General features: G+C 35.9%; 1 protein-coding gene across 1 annotated transcript in view; it reads left to right on the top strand.

The window, feature by feature from the left end:
* Nucleotides 1–19,949, top strand: part of LOC150092841 (PHD finger protein 21A-like) — a 151,459-nt gene that overhangs the window by 59,537 nt on the left and 71,973 nt on the right. The window contains exon 6 of the mRNA XM_090414330.1: nt 13,828–14,172. Within this exon, the coding sequence (XP_090270456.1) occupies nt 13,828–14,172 (345 nt within the window). The remainder of the gene's footprint in view (nt 1–13,827; nt 14,173–19,949) is intronic.

Genomic DNA, 19,949 nt, shown 5'->3' with positions numbered 1-19,949 from the left:
TGCTTTGCTTTTTTAATTTTCTCTGTATTCTCTCTGAGCACTTGCTGACTTGCTAGGAACTCGCCATATGCTTTCATCTTGTCCAGGGCTGTCTATTACTCCCCAAGTTGGATTTCTGGTTGTTCTGATTTTTCTATCATTGCAACTCCACTCGATGTCTCTCTGGCTGAATCAGCTTTTTTTATAAGCATCTGCCATTCAATATCCAAGGTTTGATTCTTATTTGTAAACTTCCATTCTTTCTTGAATAATATTTGTGCCTTTGAGTCCATAATTCATCTGTAAAAGCTGCTCCACTTAAATGCATTTAAAAACTTTTTTCCATATTTTTCTTTTGGATATTCTTTTTTATTCCACTCAAAAATAAATAGTGATCACTGCCTATTTCTGATCCTCATGTACTCTTGAATCCTGAAACTGCATGAAGATATCAGTATCAACAATAACATAGTCAGTAAAACCGCTAATAAAATGATCAATACTGTTAAAAATCCAATTCAACATAGTCAGTAAAACTTTACTTGTTTCTTTTTCTCGGTACACATCTTTATGCTGGAACATAAAGGTATTCTGACATAAAGAGGACTAGTTAGTGATTAGTCCATGTTCTAAACCAAAATCCAACAGGTTCTTACCATCATTATTACCTTTGCTCTTTTCTCCAAATTTTCCCAGCACATTTCTGTATGTCTGGTATTTACTACTCTGCTATTTAGATTTCCAAGAAGGACCAACTTTTCCAATGCCTTCTCCCGTGACAAAAAAAAAAAAAATCAAAGTGTTGAAATTAAACACAAGGATTATTATTATTTGACACCTCCAGGGAGTCCAAAGACTCATCGAGGGAGGGCGCCTGTTCTACAACTCTGTCTCCACCATCCGACCGCAACTTCACCAATGCCATCTACTGCCGATCACCACCACCACCACCACTGGTATTTCCACAGACAATCACAAACATCCATGCCCATGGCTGGATTCGAACCCGCAGCCTTTCGGCTGGAGAGCAGATACGCTAACCACTCAGCCAACCGGGCTGGCATTATCCTCATGTTTATTGTTGAATACATGAAAGCATATAGGTATGCTTTCTACAACATTCTGTACTTGTTTTATTTTGAAGAATCTCACTTGTTTTTGCCATTTTGTTTCAGTAACATCACTTATGTCAACCTGTTACCTGTCTGATTTTTCTGCAGTTCCACTTCTATTTTGTTGCCACTTCTTAAGTTGCAGTGCCTATTGAATTTTTCCAAAGTTGAGTTGGGGTTTCATCTTCCAGTACCTCACATGTTCCATTCTAGATGTGTCAGTAGAATTTTTCTAAAGTAGTGAGGTCAGAACAGGTGTTAATGCCCAGATGGCAGGAAGAGACCCGGAGTAAAACTGAAAATTAGGTGGATATCAGTTAGTGGTGTCCTAGAAGACTAATATATGTAAGATTTTACAATATTGGTGTCCTGACAAGTTACAAACTTATTTGGGGAAAATTGTTAATAAGACATTAGTAATAATGTAAACTTAATGTGGTAATATCATGTTATTTCCCTCTGAACATAATAAGATGTTGCTACTGTCAGACCACAAATACGAGAACCTCAGTTAGCTCGGTGTCAAGAAGAGTCGATTCATGTTGAAGAGGAGAAAGAAATAAGGCGATGTACGAATTGGTCACCAACACGTGAAATCACGTGCTTTATCCGTAAAATTTTCCAACAGTTATACAAGCAAAATAGTTACCACTGTATAAACTACAATATTTCTAAAAGAGAAGTTAATTTACTGACGTGTAATAATAAACAACTCATTCCACAATACGGATTGATTACCCTATTATCAGAATGGATTCTCCTTCTTCTGACATGTGCAGAAGTGTCGAAGGATTTCGCATGTGTGGGCATACAGTAGTAGTATTTTATACCTCTTGAGTGTTGCTATCCACTTACTCCTCTTCACTCACTTGAAAGCATAGGGCCTCTGAGGGTTGCTAAGTACATGTGAATACATTGTGCATCTTTATCAAGTAGCATGATGTGTAAAAGTCAGTAAATACCTAAGCATATTTTTATAGTATTTTCATAAGCACCCATTAGAAAATCCTGAGGAGGTAGTCGGAATTGTTTAGAAATTTTTACATCTGATTATAACCCTGTCCTAACCTGAACCTAAATTATTATGCACAGGAAGAACAGAATTAGGGCAACGCTAAGACATCCCTCTTCATTTGTATGGATGCAGCAAATTAATACTAACTTTTCATCAGAAATTAACGAAGTCTTCTACACCATAATAAATAATTGTTGCAGGCAAAATTATTATTTACGTATTTATTAAGATACATGATCATTTTCAGTATGTTATTATTATTATTTGACACCTCCAGGGAGTCCGAAGACTCATCGAGAGAGAGTGTGCCAACAGCATCGAACGATTGGTCCCCTTCCAACTACTAACCACGCTCAAACTTACTTAACTGAGCCATTAGTAGCAGAGGCTCTACCAATCGACCAAATTTTGTATCTTGTATCACTTTATGCGAGGGGAGATTCTATTTCTTAATAAATTCAATAAAGTAAAATCCTTTGGTTTTCACACATATGCTAGAGGATCTGGATTTTGATTGGCTCCAAAACAGTGGCAAACAGAAAGGGCCATTGCAGTTGTATCAAGGCACCAACTGTGAAAACAATCAAAAAACTTTCAGATTGTTTTTAGAATCAGTATAAAAAAATTATATATTTTCTGACGATTAAAAAAAAATTTGCGCTACTTTTATTTCGAAACATTAATAGTAGATATTAAAATTACAGATTTTGCTTAATCCATCATTGGGATATGAAATAATGATTGTCCACAGTGCACGTCTTTTTATCTTAGTTATCCGATTACTTTGCTGCACATCTGTGTGCTCTCTAATGATAAAATTATGTGCATTCTCTCCTCTTATTGGTCATATTTTCTTTATTGATAAAACTCATTTGTAATGACCGGCATGTTTTAGGCATAATAAGTAAGAAACTATTTATGACATACTATATATAGAATTAGCATTATCTAAATAAAACTGACAGTGAAACTTCTCTTCCACTTTTCTACACACCTAAAACTTCTCACTTGTTATGAATGAACAAATTGCTTTTTTCACACTCTGATGAGACATGAAGTTAATTCACAAGTCAAGCTTGTTGCTAAGTACAACATGTACAGTGAACTTGCATGCTTGTTCTAGCATATTTTCATAATTTGAGGTTCATGTTATAAAAAATGTCAATGGAATAAAATTCAAGGCATGATCTTTCACCAGGTTTGGTCTTCATTTAAAAAATCCTACATCTATAGACTAGGCTGTGACATGCATTACGCTAGAGTATAACTGTTATACCTACTTTCACATATTCGTTGTTTAGTTTAATTTTATGTCTGCATAGTTAGCCTAGTGGCTGTGTGCTTCACAACTATATGCCTGTGGAAGGAGTGTCCTAAGTTCGATTCCTGTCAGAGACGTGAGGAGCTGAAGGATCTTCCTCAGCCATAGCCGGTCTTGGGCATGGACAGTGGGGTTTTTTATCCTGCAAAGCAGGCAAACAGGCCTTGAAAACCCAACACTACAGACATAGGATACATCGAGGCATAGGACTGACCACCTTATGCTGTGAATGGTTTGAGGTCCGATGATTAATAAATTCTTGAGACCGCAAAGTAAAAGAGGGAAAGGAAGGTGAGATGAGTTTAATTTTATTTTGTTGTATTCTTTCATTGCTTAATGTGATGTGTTTTACTTTCTTTAGCTGTAATTTTGTGTAACATTTGGTAAGTGCTTGACAAAGTGTACCCTCATCACACCATATAAATATTTCCAAGTTGAATAAATTATTCTGTAGTCATTAAACTAGAAATTCATATTCAAAACCACTGAAACTTCAAACTTTCATGCTTGATGGTTATTTTAATCAAAGACTTTTCATTGTATTTGCTGTAAAGGATAATTTATAGCTGAGGGTATTTTAAGATTTAGCATTTACTGAAGTAACATTAATTGAATTAATTCACACTGAACACCAAACTAATTTTATCGTGTTGTATAAGTGGAAAATAATGAACATGAATACACATATACATTATAGCTATCCAATAATTTAGACTTGTGTTATTATGGGTGGTGCTATAAATTACTATGGTATAGAATGAATTGCATGTCTAGTCATGCATGTGTGACTGGTTGATTAGCTTTTATGCTATCAATTGCTTTCATTAAAAAAAAAAAAAACTGGTTGTTATGTGTTCAGATCTTTTTGTATGTTCCCTTTCCTGATGATTTTGTCAGCTAATTGGATACCAAAAGGTGAAGTTCATCTTAGTTTTGTAATAAATCTTACAAGCCTTACTGCATATTTATTTTCATGATTCTGGTTCTCATAGTTATCACATCAAGTAATCAGGAGTAGTGTTTGTATATGTTGTTAGTGTAGTAAATGTCTACAGGAAAGAGAAAGTGCATTGAGTTATAATGTATGATACCACGACCCATTTTGGTCAAAGGAATTACTTATGTTGAGTGCTTAATAAGAAATTAACCTGCTAATTTATTGTGCTTGCTGTTTTTTATATTTCACTTTTTTCTGTTTTCTATGATATTTTCTTTTTATTCAATAACATTATCATGATTAGCAGTGCACTCCTCTCCCCACCTTCCCCAACACATAAATCCTATACTGCATGGCAAAAACTATGCCACAAACTGCATTAAATGCAGTATAGTGTTATAACAACATATTTCAGAATAATGAATAAGGGAAATTAGTTATAAGAAATTTTGAGGTTTGAAGAATTCTGCATCCTGTTCTTCTATTCTTTACTCCAAGAAAGTAAGGACTTGAGTTTTTATTATTAACATGATACTTTTTTAAAATATTTATTTTATGACATGATGAAAATCTTAAGATTATTTTTTATAAAAAAGTAATACTGGCTGCTGTTATGTTATTTTACAAAATGTTTGATTATATTTTCGTTGACTAGATTAAATAAAAATGAAAACTGTACCTCCCACTTTAATATTTATATTAATTTTTGAAAAAAATTCTTTTCTTAGTAATAAATGAGTATCAGATATATGAAAATGTTTTGGGAAAATTTGAAAAAAAAAAAAAAGCACATCTAATAATATAAAGGTAAGTACCTGCTGGATTTCTGCTCAGAACATGGACCAGTCATTACTAATACCATGTTCCTACTTAAAGATATTCATAAATTCATATGGACACAAGAAATAAGTAAATAAATGAAAATTGACTCTGGTTAATGAATCTTCACGCTTTATCAAGATACAAGAGTATGTGTAGGATTTGAAATGGAATGAGCAGGATGAAACAAATGTCATGCTAAGAAAGAAAAAAGAATGCATAAGAAGTTATTAAAAATGGACAAAGTTCTGCATCCTTCTTCAGAATTGAACTTTACATGCAAAATATATAAATATTATTCAAGAAAACATAACAGTGGAAAATGAGAACCAAACATTTGAGATTCAAGAAAACATTAATTCATCCAGAGTGGTACATGGTGGACTCAGAAATTTAGAGGCAGTCATGGAAATGAAGAAAACATATTGAAAGTTCCCAGCAAGTAGGCTAGTAGATGCTCTGAGAGAGAACAGAGAAAAATGTAAGAAATCAAAGTAAAAGTACTTAATTGTGCAAGAGTAGCTAAAAAAAGACTGGTAACAATATAGAAGATAAATATCAGGAAGAAGGCCATTGAAAAGCTTAGAAATGAAGGAGAAGTATTGCAAAAGGAATCAGATGATAAAGGTACTTAAAATTGAAAATTACTCCAGACATCCAGAATATCTTTATTTTTGAAAGATTGCTGAATGAAACAGAAAGTAATAGAACAATGTTACAAAACATTCAAGGGGTATGCAGTTAGGAGTACATATCAAAAGATGGAGTAGATGAATTCAACCAGAAATGTTCAAATATAGTAAAAATATTTTACATTCACACTACTGCATAATTCAGAAGACCTGGTCAGCAGGTCAAATTCTGGGTGATTGGGGTAGAGCTCTCATAGCACCATATATTAGGGTGGTCTAAAATCTTCCTGACCTGGACCATAGATGGTGACACCATCAGCAAGATCCCCCCCCCCCCCCCCCAAGTTGGTACATCTGTCATAAGCATCCATGTGAAATTGCAGGTCATTCTATCAAGTAGTTTGTCTTATACAGCTGTCTGAAGCAAAAGTGTTGTCTGTATCCCCTGAAATGGATAAAATTGAGTATCGTGCTGTTGTAAAATTCTTTGTAAAAGAAGGCTTAATGCCAAAAGAAATACATTCGAAGTTCATAAAAGTTTATGGGCACCCTTCTACTTTCTTTTCGACAATTAAGCAATGGGCTGTTGAGTTTAAATATGGCCGTACCACCCTTGAGGTTGATCCATGTTAAGGATATCCAAAAGTGTAACAACACCAGAAACCATTGATCAAGTGCACGATATAGTATTGGATGATCGGCGAGTCAAAGTGCATGAAATTGCCGAGACTATAGGCATTTCAAAAGAACGTGTGGGATATATTTTGCATGAAGAATTGCAAATGAAAACGCTTTGTGCAAGATGGGTTCTGCGCTTGCTCACAGCAGATTAAAAACGAACTCGTATGAAAATCTCTGAACAGTGCTTGGAGCATTTTAGCAAGAATAAAACTAATTTTGTGCATCAATTTATTACTATGGATGAGACTTGGATTCACCATTACACACCAGAATCCAAACAGTGGACAGATGCCAGTTGCTCAGCACCAAAGAAGACAAAGTTAGTTCCATCAGCAGGAAGGGTTGGCATCAGTGTTTTGGATGCTAAAGGCATTTTGTTGATTAATTATCTTGAAAAGGGTAAAACAATAATCGGGGAATTTTATTCCAATCTTTTAAACAGACTAGACGAAGAAATTTGTGAGAAAAGACCTAGTTTGAAGAAGAAAAAAAATCATCTTTCAGTATTTGGCAATGGGAAAATTAAGAGATCTACACTATGAATTGTTGGAACATTCGCCCTTATTCCCCAGATTTGGCTCCCTCTTACTTCTATCTCTTCCCAAAACTAAAACTCTTCCTTGCTGATCATCATTTTTCTTTGAATCAAGAGGTGATTGCATCTGTAGAGGGGTATTTTGCAGATCTTACTGAGAACCACTACAGGAACAAGATAATGGTGCTGGAGCATTGCTGGAATAAATGTATTAGTCTTAAGGGAGATTATGTTGAAAAATAAAAAGCATTTTGAAATCCGTTTTTTCATTGTTAGGCTGAGAACTTTTCATCAGACCACCCTCGTATAAGAAAAAGGAAAATAACACTGAATGTTAGAATTACAGAGGAACTTCCTTACTGAGTGTTCCAGTATGTTTGCATTGTAAACATATGTAAAAGAGGCTAAGAAAAATAGTGGAAGTGAAAAACTGAGATGAATACTTTGCATTCAGGCGCTGAATGAGCAGATTGTTAGGATGATCAGATTTTCACTTTAGATAAATAGTTGATAAATCATGAATATATATATATATATATATATATAAAAAACAGTAAGTTTTGTTTATTGGAAAAAGGCATATGACAAGGTTTCAAGAGAAAAGCTGTAAAAAAAAAAAAAAAAAAAAAAAAAGGTATATGATAAATGGAATGTTGGATCAAGCAGTATAGTCTATAATTGAGTTGGAAGTTACCAGACAAAACTAAAGATGCAGAAAAATGATTTGGTGGAAAATCAGGTATAAGACAAGGGAGCACACTATTATCTATATGGATCACATTTTGGTGGAAAATGGGTGAAGGAAATTTTTGGAAAGTAAAACATTTGAACTTTTTAGTGACAAATTTTAGTGAAGTTTGCAAATTGAATATGGAAATAGTCAACAGAATAAGCTCAGCTATTATGTTATGAAGTCAGGCAAATAAATTTATATGGAATTATAGAGAAATTAGCAAAATCAGTAAAGTAGTTATAATACAAGACATTGTTTAAACCAATTTTAACTTATTGATCTAAGTTGGAAATAAAACTGTTATGTTAAATAAAAGATGGGAGATCACACGAGAGTTATGAGAAACATTAGTAGTGCAGTAAACAGACTGCATCAAGAGCAGAATCATATTAAAAATTAAGATATTAGGAAGGAACTTAAAATGGTTATCATTCAGAAATGTATGAGCAGAGCTAATCTCAGGTGATATGGTCACTCAAACAGAATGGGAAATGAAAGTTTTTTACAGAACCAGTGTTTGATGTCCAGATGTCAGGAGAAACCCAGAGCAAGACCACGTGATTTTTCCACCAATCTTAGTGGATTAACACGTTCGCTGCCACGCTCCTCGGGCATAGTTTGTTACCACATGCCAAACACTTTCACTTCTACAAGGTCAGTATGAGTTATCTCGTAGCTTGCTTATCAGACAGAATTTTGTTTCATACGCCAACTACGAGTAATCTCGTATCACCTCCCACCTATGTCTTACATGTGCTGATGACTGTGTAACTTGAGTTCAGAGTCAGTGACGTTCAGCATTCAGTGCAGTGAGGGTTGTTGCATCTAGTCTTACAATTATTTAAAATTATCTAAATAAAACCTTCAATTACGCCATGGCCAGTAAAAGAAAGCTTACTGATGAAGAATTAGAAGTGTATGCTAATACGAGCAATGATGAATGGAATGAATTATTTGGTTTAGATTCCAAAGATCATTATAATCCTACAGACAACTCTAGCGATGACTCAGATGATGATATATATTATATATGTTGGAAAAACTTCAAAAAATTGTTTTATTAGCATTAATAAATACACAGTTTATGCAACAATACCTCTTATAACATACTATGCTTTTGCTGAAATTATTTTCCTTCTACCAAGCCCTCAGACGTGCTCTCCACTTTATTCACAAGCCAAGGGTCCAAATTAACGTGCTTATACTATGGGTTAACTCGTTCTTGGCATAGGAGGTCGGTAATCAACATATCAGTATATTCGTAGTTGGCTTGTGAGGCTCGTATACCAACTACGAGTATACTTGTAGTTGGCAGCGAACATGTTAAAAGACCAAAATATGAGGTCTGTTCAAAAAGTTTCAGAACATAAGCTTTTTTATGTATTTTAAATAAATTATGAGCTATAGTAATATATCCCCATTGAAATATTTTCCTCCTGCCTCAGTATAGGTTTCCAGCTTTTCCCCACTTTTGGAAGCATCTATGGAACTGTTCTAAGGAATAGCTTTGAGTTGGTCCTTTATATTCTGTTTAATTTCATTTACATCTCGAAACCTTCATCCTTTATATACACATTCAGCTTAAGGAATAAAAGATCACAGGGAGTCGCATGTGGTGAATAGTGTGGGTGATGTATGGCCAATATTCTTTTGAGCTAGAAACTTTTGGTCCTTAGTGAGAATGGCATAAACTTTTCAGCATTCTTCCATCAGAATTTGATGGCAGGATCCAAATGAGATCTCCATTTCACAGGCTAGCTCTCGAGCAGCAATTTGCCAGTTGTTGATGAGTTGTTTGCCAACATTAGCCAAAATAATGGGTGCAGAATATCAGTAGTTGTACAAAGCAGGGGTCATCTTCAATCAAAAGTTTGACCATCTTGAATAAACTTTTTTTTTGGACCACTTGAATATCTTTGAGTGGTTTAAGGCATTATCCCTGAAAGCTGTTTTAAGCATTTGATAGGTTTCTGTGGCTTTTTTGCCAAGTTTAATGCTTGATGCACACTCATTGTTCATTAATTCCTGACATTGGGACACTTAAACTCTTGTTCATTCATCAAAGCACTGTTCTGGAACGTGATTTCAGCTATTCACAGGGATGACTGCAGTGTTGCATTAACTTCTGGCTTGTTTCTTCATGTAACATCTCTATATATATCTGTTTATCAAACTATTCTAGGGTACCCACTTCCTTTATAATAATTCTTCCACAACTTCTTTGAACAGACTTCATATGAGTTCTGACACTATTGAACTTTTCACAAATAGCTGACTAATTTGGAGGAAAATTGGCAATAGGAAGTTAAGAATAATGTAAACTTTTCATGTAGTGTTGTTGTGTTCTATGAGGGTACATATAAAAAATTTTGGATGACACATCTTCAGTTGTAAATATGAGTGGTCACAGCTTTTATTATGTAAGTATATGCACTTCCACTTCAGTATTGCTGGAGCGAATGCTGTTTGTTATTGTTTTTATTGATAAAATAAGATTATTTAAAATCAAAATATCATTATGTATTCTTATATACTTCATTATTTGCCTCAAATCAACTGATTTTATGTAATGCATAATATTTTTAAAAGCAGATAATGCTTTTTATGACTTGAAACAAGATAACATTACTTTGAGATATTCTATATCATTATGACAGTTCATGAATACTAATTTTACATGAAAATTCAACTGAAAAAACTGAAATGGCATGCCATATACTCATCATTATCATCATCAAATTCCTGCCATGTACCCTCAAGGGGTGTACAGGATATGATAGTAATACATCAAAAAAATTACATCATTACCAACTTCCTATCTACAATTTTCCTCCAAATCAGTCTGTTACTTGTCAAGACTCCAACATTATCAGATCTTATATTTCTATCATCTAAGGCACTTTGTACTCAATCCACCTATATCTTGGTCTTCCTCTGGGTCGTTTTGCTGCCAACCTGGCAGAGAACACTTGTTTTGCTAATTTTTCTTCGTTTTAAGTGACCATACCACCTGAGATTAGCTCTGCTAACGCATTCCTGGATGCTGACAATGTCAAGTTCTTTCCTAATATCCTCATTTTTAATATGATATTGCCATTGATGCCATCTGTTCACGCCTATAATTTTTCTCAGGACTCTCATATCTGCGGTCTCTAGTCTTTGGTCAAGTGTTTTACTTCTGACCCAGCTCTCAGATCCATAAGTTAAAACTGGTTTGAACACTCTCTCGTATACAGCTAATTTAGTGTTCTGACTAATTTCTCTCTTATTCCATATGAATTTATTCAATTGACTTCCTACCATACCAGCTTTGCTGATTCTGTTTCTATATTTAATTTACCATCTTCAGTAAAAATCTTGCCTAAGTAGCTGAAATGTTTTACTTGTTCCACAGGTTTTCCATTCACAACACAGTTGACATTTTCAATGATTCTGCCTATTTTCATTGTCTTTGTCTTTTTAATGCTGACCTTCATACCATATCTATTACAACAGTTATTCAATTTAGTCAGAGAATCTTGCAGACTTGTAGAGGATTTATTTAGAAGTATAACACCAGATTTAACATTAAACCATCTTCCTGTACTTCCTTCAATTCTAACTGCTGACTTACAACTCAAATAAAGACTAAGTATTGCTTGATATAATGCCCCATTGACACCATATAACAGTAGCGTATTGAATAGCTTCTCTCTCTTGGCACCTTGTCATATGCTTTTTCTAAATCTACAAAACTTAAATACAGATCTTTGTTATATTCCCATGCTTTCTCAACTATTTGTCGTAAAGTGAAGATCTGATCCTGACAGCCTCTATTTGGCCTGAATCCAGCTTGTTCTTCACCAAGCTTTTCTTCCACAATTCTTCTCAACCGTTTCTCAAGTATACTTGCATAGATCTTGCCAGGAACACTCATTCTCACATTCAGTTTTATTTCCCTTTTTTATATGGGTGCTATTAGAGCTCTACTCCAATCATCGGGAATTCTTCCCTCTGTCCAGGTTTTCTGAACTATGCGGTGCAGCCACTGTAAGACTCTTATACCACCATACCTCAGCATTTCTGGTCGAATATCATCTACTCCTGCTGCCTTTCCACGTTTCAAGCCTTTGATGGCTTTTTTCTACTTCAAGTATGGATATGTATTCCTGACTGTATGCCCGTGGAGTGTTTTTTTTACCACTGTGCTATCACTGCTAGTTTCATTTAGCAATTTTTCGAAGTAATTACTCCATACTTCAAGGATATCTTTTTCTGCCATTTTCATGTCACCTTTATCATCTCTAACTCCTTTTACAGCACTCTTTCCTCCATTCCTAAGCTTCTTCAGCACCCTCCAGAATATTTTGCCACCTTCTTGATATTTATTTTCTATATTCTTGCCAAAGTCTTCCCATCACTTTTGTTTAGCTAGTTTTACACACTGTTTAGCTTTCTTACATTTGTCTGTGTATTCTGTAAGAGTAAAAGCTGACTTATTTGCCAGGAACTTTTGATATGCTTTCTTCTTTTCCTTCACTGCCTCTTTAACTTCCTGTGTCCACCATGGAGTTCTGATTTTTTTATCCTTGCACACAACCTCACCACATGCCTCACTGGCAGAATCAATCAATGTTTTCTTCAGAGTTTGCCACTGAATCTCCAAGGTTTGATTCCTGTTCTCAAACTCTTTCATTTTCTTTTCAATAATCTTTCTGTATTTTAGTCTACAGTTCACATCTGAGAGCTGCTCAACTTTTATTCGCTTTAAAACTTTTTTACATGTTATTCTTTTCAATATGAAATTCAATTTTATCCTGCTCAAGACTAAATAGTGATCACTTCCAATTTCAAATCCTCTGTACACTCTGGTGTCTTGCACCAGGGAGAAGACATCACTATCAACAATAACGTAGTCAATGAGACTTTTCTTATTCCTAGCCTCTTCTCTCCATGTGAATTTGTGCACATTTTTATGTTGGAACATGGTGTTAGTAATAACCAGTCCATGTCCTGAGCGGAAATCCAACAGATATTTGCCATTATTATTAGCTTTGCTCTTTTCTCCAAATTTTCCCAAAATATTTTGGTATGTCTCGCAATCATTTCCTACTCTGCTATTTAGATCCCCAACAAGGACCAACTTTTCCTTTTTCATTGTGTCAGTTGCTTTTTCTAGAGCGTCAAAAAATTCCTCCACTTCTACCTTAGTAGAACCTTCTGTGGGACCATAGGCACAAATAAGTCTCATTGTCCAGTTCCCCATTCTCATATTTGCCCACATTACTCTACTTCAGACTGACTGCCATTCAAGAAGATTAGCCTCGTATTTTGTGTTGAATACTATGGCTACTCAATTTCTATTTTAGACTAGTTCAATTTCTATTTTCCAAAATCTTTCAACTTCATCATAGCATGTATAGATAATTTTGGATCTCTCTCAGTTTACTGAGTGTATAGTAGACTGATTGTGATCAGAAGAATTAAGCACATGACCAGATAAAGCTGTGGCCCTGGTTCTACCATAGGTGATGTCTCTGAGATGTTCCTCGATACGAAGCTCGATTGATTTTTCTGTTTGTCCATATAGTCACACCATAGACGTACCACCTGGATATTTCTAACTGTTATGTTTAGGTTTTACTGGATGAAGCCATGATCAAGGCCTTTTTAAAAGTGTGTGTGTTTGTGTGTACACTTTTGATGTATTACTATCATAATATCCTGTACCTCTTCTCCCTAAGGGATGCATATCAGGAATTTAATGATGATAAATATTATCACAATTTTATTTGAGAGAAAACAGTTTGATGAACCGAGTGAAATATGATGATTTATGTCATCTCTAGATGGGGAACTGATTTAGCCACTTTCTTCCAACAAATTTTATTGAGAAGAAAAAATATCTTAACATTTATTCAGTTGGGCATTAAAATGTAATTTCAGATTTAATACATTTCTTTCTTTAAAATTTGAAATGGTTATTCCCAAAATATCAGGAATTTTTCTCTTTATATGCACCTGTAGTGGAATGTACTTTTAAATTAATTGTTTCCTGTATCCTTCTCTGTTTTTTGTAAATAGGTGCAAGCTCTTGCTCTTACAACAAAGCAGATTCCCTTGCTCAATTCCTTAAGACACCCAGTGCCACAATCTGTTAATAATTTAGTTAGTACAACAACCACACTGACTTTTAAAGCACCTGTTGCTACTGCTGTAGTTCTGTCCAATAATTCTTCCACAACAAATGCTTTGTTGACATCAAAGCCTCTTGATCACCATCAGAAACTTCAACCAGTTCTGGTCGTTCCATCTCCTGGTAGAGGTACAATGGATGGAACACACACAGGAGTTGTACTTAATCTTGTGCCACCTATTAGAGTTCCTCAGTATCCACCACCTCCTGCCAACAGATTGCAAGGACATGCGGTAAGCATTAAATTTTCTTCTGTAAGTTATACAAACAAACCAACATTCATCAATAATTATGGTTATTAATAAATACAATGCATGACTCGTAAAACTGCCTTTTAACAACTCTTCTATCAGTCTTCTTTCTAAATAAAATATCTATCTTTGCTTGATGTAGTCTCTTAATTATTAGACAACTGATTGTAGATGCTGACAATTAATAATTACATCTTTACTTTTTAATAAATCATATGTTAAATTATTTTAAATATTTTGTATTGTGAAGTTACTTTTTACAAGAAGGTAATTATAGAAGATACACACAGTTACAAATGTGTGTTTGGTAGATGAATTTAATTGCCTGATGCAAAACTGCTGGTAACCCTGCTTATTGGAGGTCTGAAGTGAATCGAAATATTCCATATTCATTCTCTATAGTAGGGTTTCTGTAATTAATCCATATCCAACCTAGGTACTTATAAGTAAATATACATATTTTAATATGTTAGTGGGATTGTCATACTAAAATAAAACTTACTAAAAATATAATTTAATCCTTTAAGGTCATTGTAGGATAAGAATGACTGATTTGAAAAGTCATTTGTTTTAAAATTCACATCCTGCTTTTAACACTATTTACTTTGTTACTAGATAGCATGTATAATCATATTGTGTTATTAGTTATCACTCTGACATTTTTTTCTATGAGCGTGCAACTTTCAGAAAGGATTTAATTGAGACACCCATTTTTTAGAAAACGCAATACTGCTTACTAACAGTTAAGAAGATTTAGATTTTCACATACAGATTGTTTACAAAAGCAGCAATGCTTTTGTACACAATTTGCTATTTTTATTGTTTGTGCAGATCCTAATGACTCATGCTTCTTAAAAGTCCAAAGAGGGATAGATGACATCTTACCCTGTTATGAGAGAGAGATGAAGAGAAGAAACAAGTTACTATTCAGTCATCTCTTGATACTTTTTGTAGAACAGCCAAATTAAACTCTCGCCCCCCCCCATACTATTTATACTGTATTATATTACAGTGCTTTAATGACTTATTTGAAATCTAATTTGTGTATGAATTCTCTGAATGATAATTTCATTCTCTGAATGGAAAGAATAGATTGGACAGAATAAATTTTAAAACTGTTAATTGCATTATCATATTCAGCTACTGCAAACATGAACATTGGGATGTAATTAACAGGTGGGGAGATAAGATCCAACTTATGTAAGGTTTGGGGAATGTAACTATTAAGTCAGGGACTGTCTGTACTTAAAAATAACTGCCATTCAAGAAATTTATTTTTGTTTAGTGTTTTAAACTAGTTACTTCGAAGTACTAGCTTGAATAAATCATCTTATGTTTAGTAGAATAGAAAGAACTCATTGTTTTGGTTTTCTTAATCTCTGTAACACCATTGATATTGACATAGCGCTTTTGTAATTTCTCTGCTAATTCTACTTCTTTACCATTTATGCGTCTCCTGTTGAAGTTGTTCTCCTGTAGTTTATTTTTCACAAAAAACAGCTGGGATCTCATAAACAGGCAGTGTCTTAGTTGGCATGATACTGCATCATATAGTTCATATTGTTTGAGACAAAATACAGTTTAGTCAGTCTGAAATTGCCAGGCCATCCTCCTCATTCATTCAGTATCCAAATGGATACTTAGTAATGTTTCACACCACAGTAAGATGAGGATTGGACATTGAATCAGAATTTTTTTTAGATGGGGCAAAATTCTCTATCATGGGACGAGGACCACTTATTATGTTGTTCCCTTTACCTGTGGACTGTATGTCCAGTTGTGTAGTTTAGTGCATTCCAAATGATTGTATCAGGTTTATTTTGTCTATTATTATCTTATGTGTGATTGAGCGAAATATGCATGGACATGATCAAATTGTATTTTCATAGTAGCATCATAACTTTAATGTTGTATACATCACATAATGAAATGGTCAGTATGAAACTTCTGTTCATTAGAGAGATTTGGACAGCTTAAACAGTCCATTGAAAGCTTGATGGGAAAGATAAAAATCATAGTTACACAAGGTCTGCATCCTGTTAAGATCTGTTGTGTGAGAACTTACTGAGACACTGTCTTTCTACTAGTCATTGGAAGCAGACCTTGTGTAACTACAATTTTTATCTTCCTCATGATGTAAGGAAATAGGTGTTTAAAAGTAGTAGTACCCATAGAATGACTGAATAGGATATGAAAAAGAGGATGCGTAAGCATGTTGAAATTAGATTGTTACATTAATGGAAGTAAGAACAGCAATGCATTTTGAGCTTTTTTTTATTCATCTGTTTGTGAAGCATTCTAGCAAAAAACAAGAGGAATATTGAATTATGTCACAGCAGTCCTTGAAATGTCATAGAAAACTCTTTATTCAGTTGCATAATTATCAAAACTGAACCCCCAGGATTGTGGAGCTTGTCACCCCATATAAATGCCTCAGACTGTAAAGTAACCCGCATCAAGGGCGGGTGCGGTTAAAGAAGCGAGCCCAGCAGGTGGAGAGGATGTTGCGAGTGGGAACACTGAATGTTGGAAGCATGACTGGAAGGGAAAGAGAGGTGGCAGACATGATGAGGAAGAGGAAGTTGGACATTTTATGTGTGCAGGAGACAAGGTGGAAAGGGGGAAAGGCAAAGGAACTGGGAGATGGATATAAATTGCTCTACTCTGGAGCGAATAACGAGGGAAGAAATGGTGTAGGAATTGTGGTGTGTGGCAGAATGAAGGGTGAAGTACTGGACGTGGGTAAGGAAATGACAGGATCATGCAAATGAAATTGGGTCTTGGAGAAGAGCGGGTGGTCGCATTATGTGTATATGCCCCACAAGTTGGTTGTACAGCAGAGGAAAAAGATGAGTTCTGGAACGTTTTAGATGAAGAAATGAGGGAATTGGAAGAAAATGAGATGGTGATTGTCGGAGGAGACTTGAACGGGCACATAGGAAGACAGAATAGAGACTGTGAAAGGGTGCATGGTGGCCACGGAGTGGGAATGATGAACCAGGAAGGAGAGAGGGTTGTAGACTTTGCAGTAGCGTTTGATCTGGCAATTGTGAACTCGTTTTTCTTCAAGAGGGAAGACCATTTGTAACATTTAGGAGTGGTAACAACAGCTCACAAATTGACTACATTTTGACTAGAGGAAAACATCTTAAGGTTGTGACAAATTGTAAAGTAATTCCAACAGATCAAGTAGAACAACAACAACACCGACTGCTGTGCGCAGACTTTAAAATAAGATCGAAGATAAGAACTTCTGGTTGCCATGGGATGAAGACAATTAAGTGGTTTCGCTTAAAAGAGGAGAGTGTGAGGAATCGTTAGAGTGTTAGAGAGAATTTCGGATGGACTGGAAAGTGTACAAGATTGGTGGAAACATAATTCAAAAGTAATCCTGAGCTGTGCAATCGAGGTGCTTGATGAGACATCTGGAAAGATTAGAGAGCAGAAGGAGGGTTGGTGGTGGAATAATGATGTACAAGTGGCAGTGACAGCTAAGAGGAAGGCAAAGCAGAAGTTGGATGAGTCAAGAGTGGAAGAGGACAGAGAGGTGTACAAAGAGAGAAAGCAAGAAGCCAAGAGAGTTGTGGCACAGGCGAAGGCCATGGCATATCAAGATCTGTATGATCAATTAGAAACAAAGGAAGGACAGAGAAAAATTTACCAACTAGTGAAATGTAGAAATAAAGCAGCAAAGGACATCTTACATGTGAGGCAGATCAAAGATGCTGAAGGAAGAGTATTATGGAGGGATGTGGACGTAAGAAACAGATGGAAAATATACTTTGAGGGACTTTTGAATGAGGAAAATGCAAGGACTCACAAAGGAGATGGGCAGCCTTCTGAGGGGATGGTGCAGAACATCAGTAGAATGGAAGTGATGGAGGCCATGAAGAGGATGAGGAATGGAAAAGCGATGGGCCCCGACAGAATTCCAGTGGAGGCGTGGAAGGCACTGGGGGAAGAGGGAATTGACCTGCTGTGGGACCTGTTCATGAAAGTTTGCCAACAGGAAAATATACCCGAGGAATGGAGGGAGAGTACTCTTGTTCCCATCTACAAGGGTAAAGGGGATGCACAAGACTCTAAAAATTACAGAGGAATAAAGTTGATGTCCCACACAATGAAGATCCTAGAAAGGGTTCTTGATGGTAGATTGAGGAAGGAGGTGGAGATTGCAAAGGAACAATTTGGCTTCATGCCTGGTAGATCAACAACAGATGCTATCTTTGGGTTACGACAGATGATGGAAAAATATCGAGAGAAACAAAGGGAGCTACATCTGGTATTTATTGATCTGGAGAAAGCATACGATAGAGTGCCAAGGCAAGGATTCTGGAGGTGTCTGAGGGAGAAGAAGGTGCTGGAGAAATATGTCAGGTTGGTGCGGGAAATGTACAGAAATGTGAAGACAAGTGTTCGGACCTGTTTGGGACAGACAGAAAGTTTTCAAGTAACAGTTGGCTTGCATCAAGGGTCAGCATTAAGTCCGTTTCTGTTTAATATTGTGATGGAGGTGGTAACAGAGGAGATGAGAGAAGATGCGCCTTGGACAATGTTGTATGCAGATGACATCTTGCTGTGTGTGTGGATTCAAGAGAAGAAGCGGGAACTAAACTGGAAAGATGGAGAAAAGTACTGGAAGAGAGAAACTGAGCAGAAGTAAGACAGAGTATATGTGTTGCGCAGTGGGCAGCGTCCAGGAGACAGATCTGGAGCTGGAAGGAAATGTCCTTAGGAAGGTGAGAGACTTTAGATACTTAGGTTCAACAGTGGAAGAAGATGGAGGAGCTGAGAAGGAAGTGGGATGCAGGATACAAGCGGGTTGGAGGAACTGGAGGGAGATGACCGGAATGTTATGCGATAAGAGGGTGCTGATCAATCTGAAAGGCAAAATTTATAGGAGACAGTAGTGAGGCCAGCTATGACATATGCTATAGAAACTGTGGCCCTGAGGAAAAATAACATCAGCAGGATAGAAGTAGCAGAGATGAGAATGCTTAGGTGGATGTGCGGTGTGACCAGAAAGGATCGTCTGAGAAATGACTATGTCAGGGGAACAGTGAAAGTTACGAACTTAGGAGCGAAAATACAGGAGGCAAGGTTGAGATGGTTTGGTCATGTGATGAGGAGGGAGGACGAATATGTGGGAAGAAGGGTCATGCAGATGGATGTGCTAGGAAGGCGGAAGCGTGGGCGGCCAAAGAAGAGATGGAGGGAGCTGGTAGATGAGGACTTGAAGATGAAGAACTTGGATGTGGTGACAGCCCAAGACAGGAAGGTGTGGAGGAGACTCATTACAAACAGTGACCCCACTTAAGTGGGAGAAGCTGCAGAAGATGAAGAAGAAGACTGTAAATTAACCATCTAAAGTCATGATAAAAGTTTAATAGAGTGAAACAGCACTAGGAAATGATTAAAAGTAGTACTTATTGCTTCCAGTATTTCATCACAGTTACAGAGAAATTGTCAAGGAGTATAAAATGAGACTTGTAACACACACACAAAGGCAGCACAAAACCAAAACTAACTGAAACACATGGACGGAAGACTGGAGTTCTAATTAGGTTGGGTATTGAGTTTGCAAAAAAAAAAAAAAAATTTTTTCCCTATTTTACCGTATGTTCATATTCATAATGGGGAAAGTTTTTCTTTCTGGTGGAGCTAAATTTAAACAAAATTTTCTTTTAAATGCCACCAAAAACAACATTGCCTCTTCAGTCTCTAATTTTAAAGAAATTGGAGTTGTCCTGAAATGTCAT

This window comes from Typopeltis vanoorti, chromosome 25, assembly GCF_054136105.1.
Source record: "Typopeltis vanoorti isolate ZY-2024b chromosome 25, IOZ_Tvanoo_1.0, whole genome shotgun sequence".
In the NCBI taxonomy this organism is placed as follows: domain Eukaryota; kingdom Metazoa; phylum Arthropoda; class Arachnida; order Uropygi; family Thelyphonidae; genus Typopeltis; species Typopeltis vanoorti.
The sequence above is the reverse complement of the archived record's forward strand: the minus strand, read 5'-3'. Positions and strand labels throughout refer to the sequence as shown.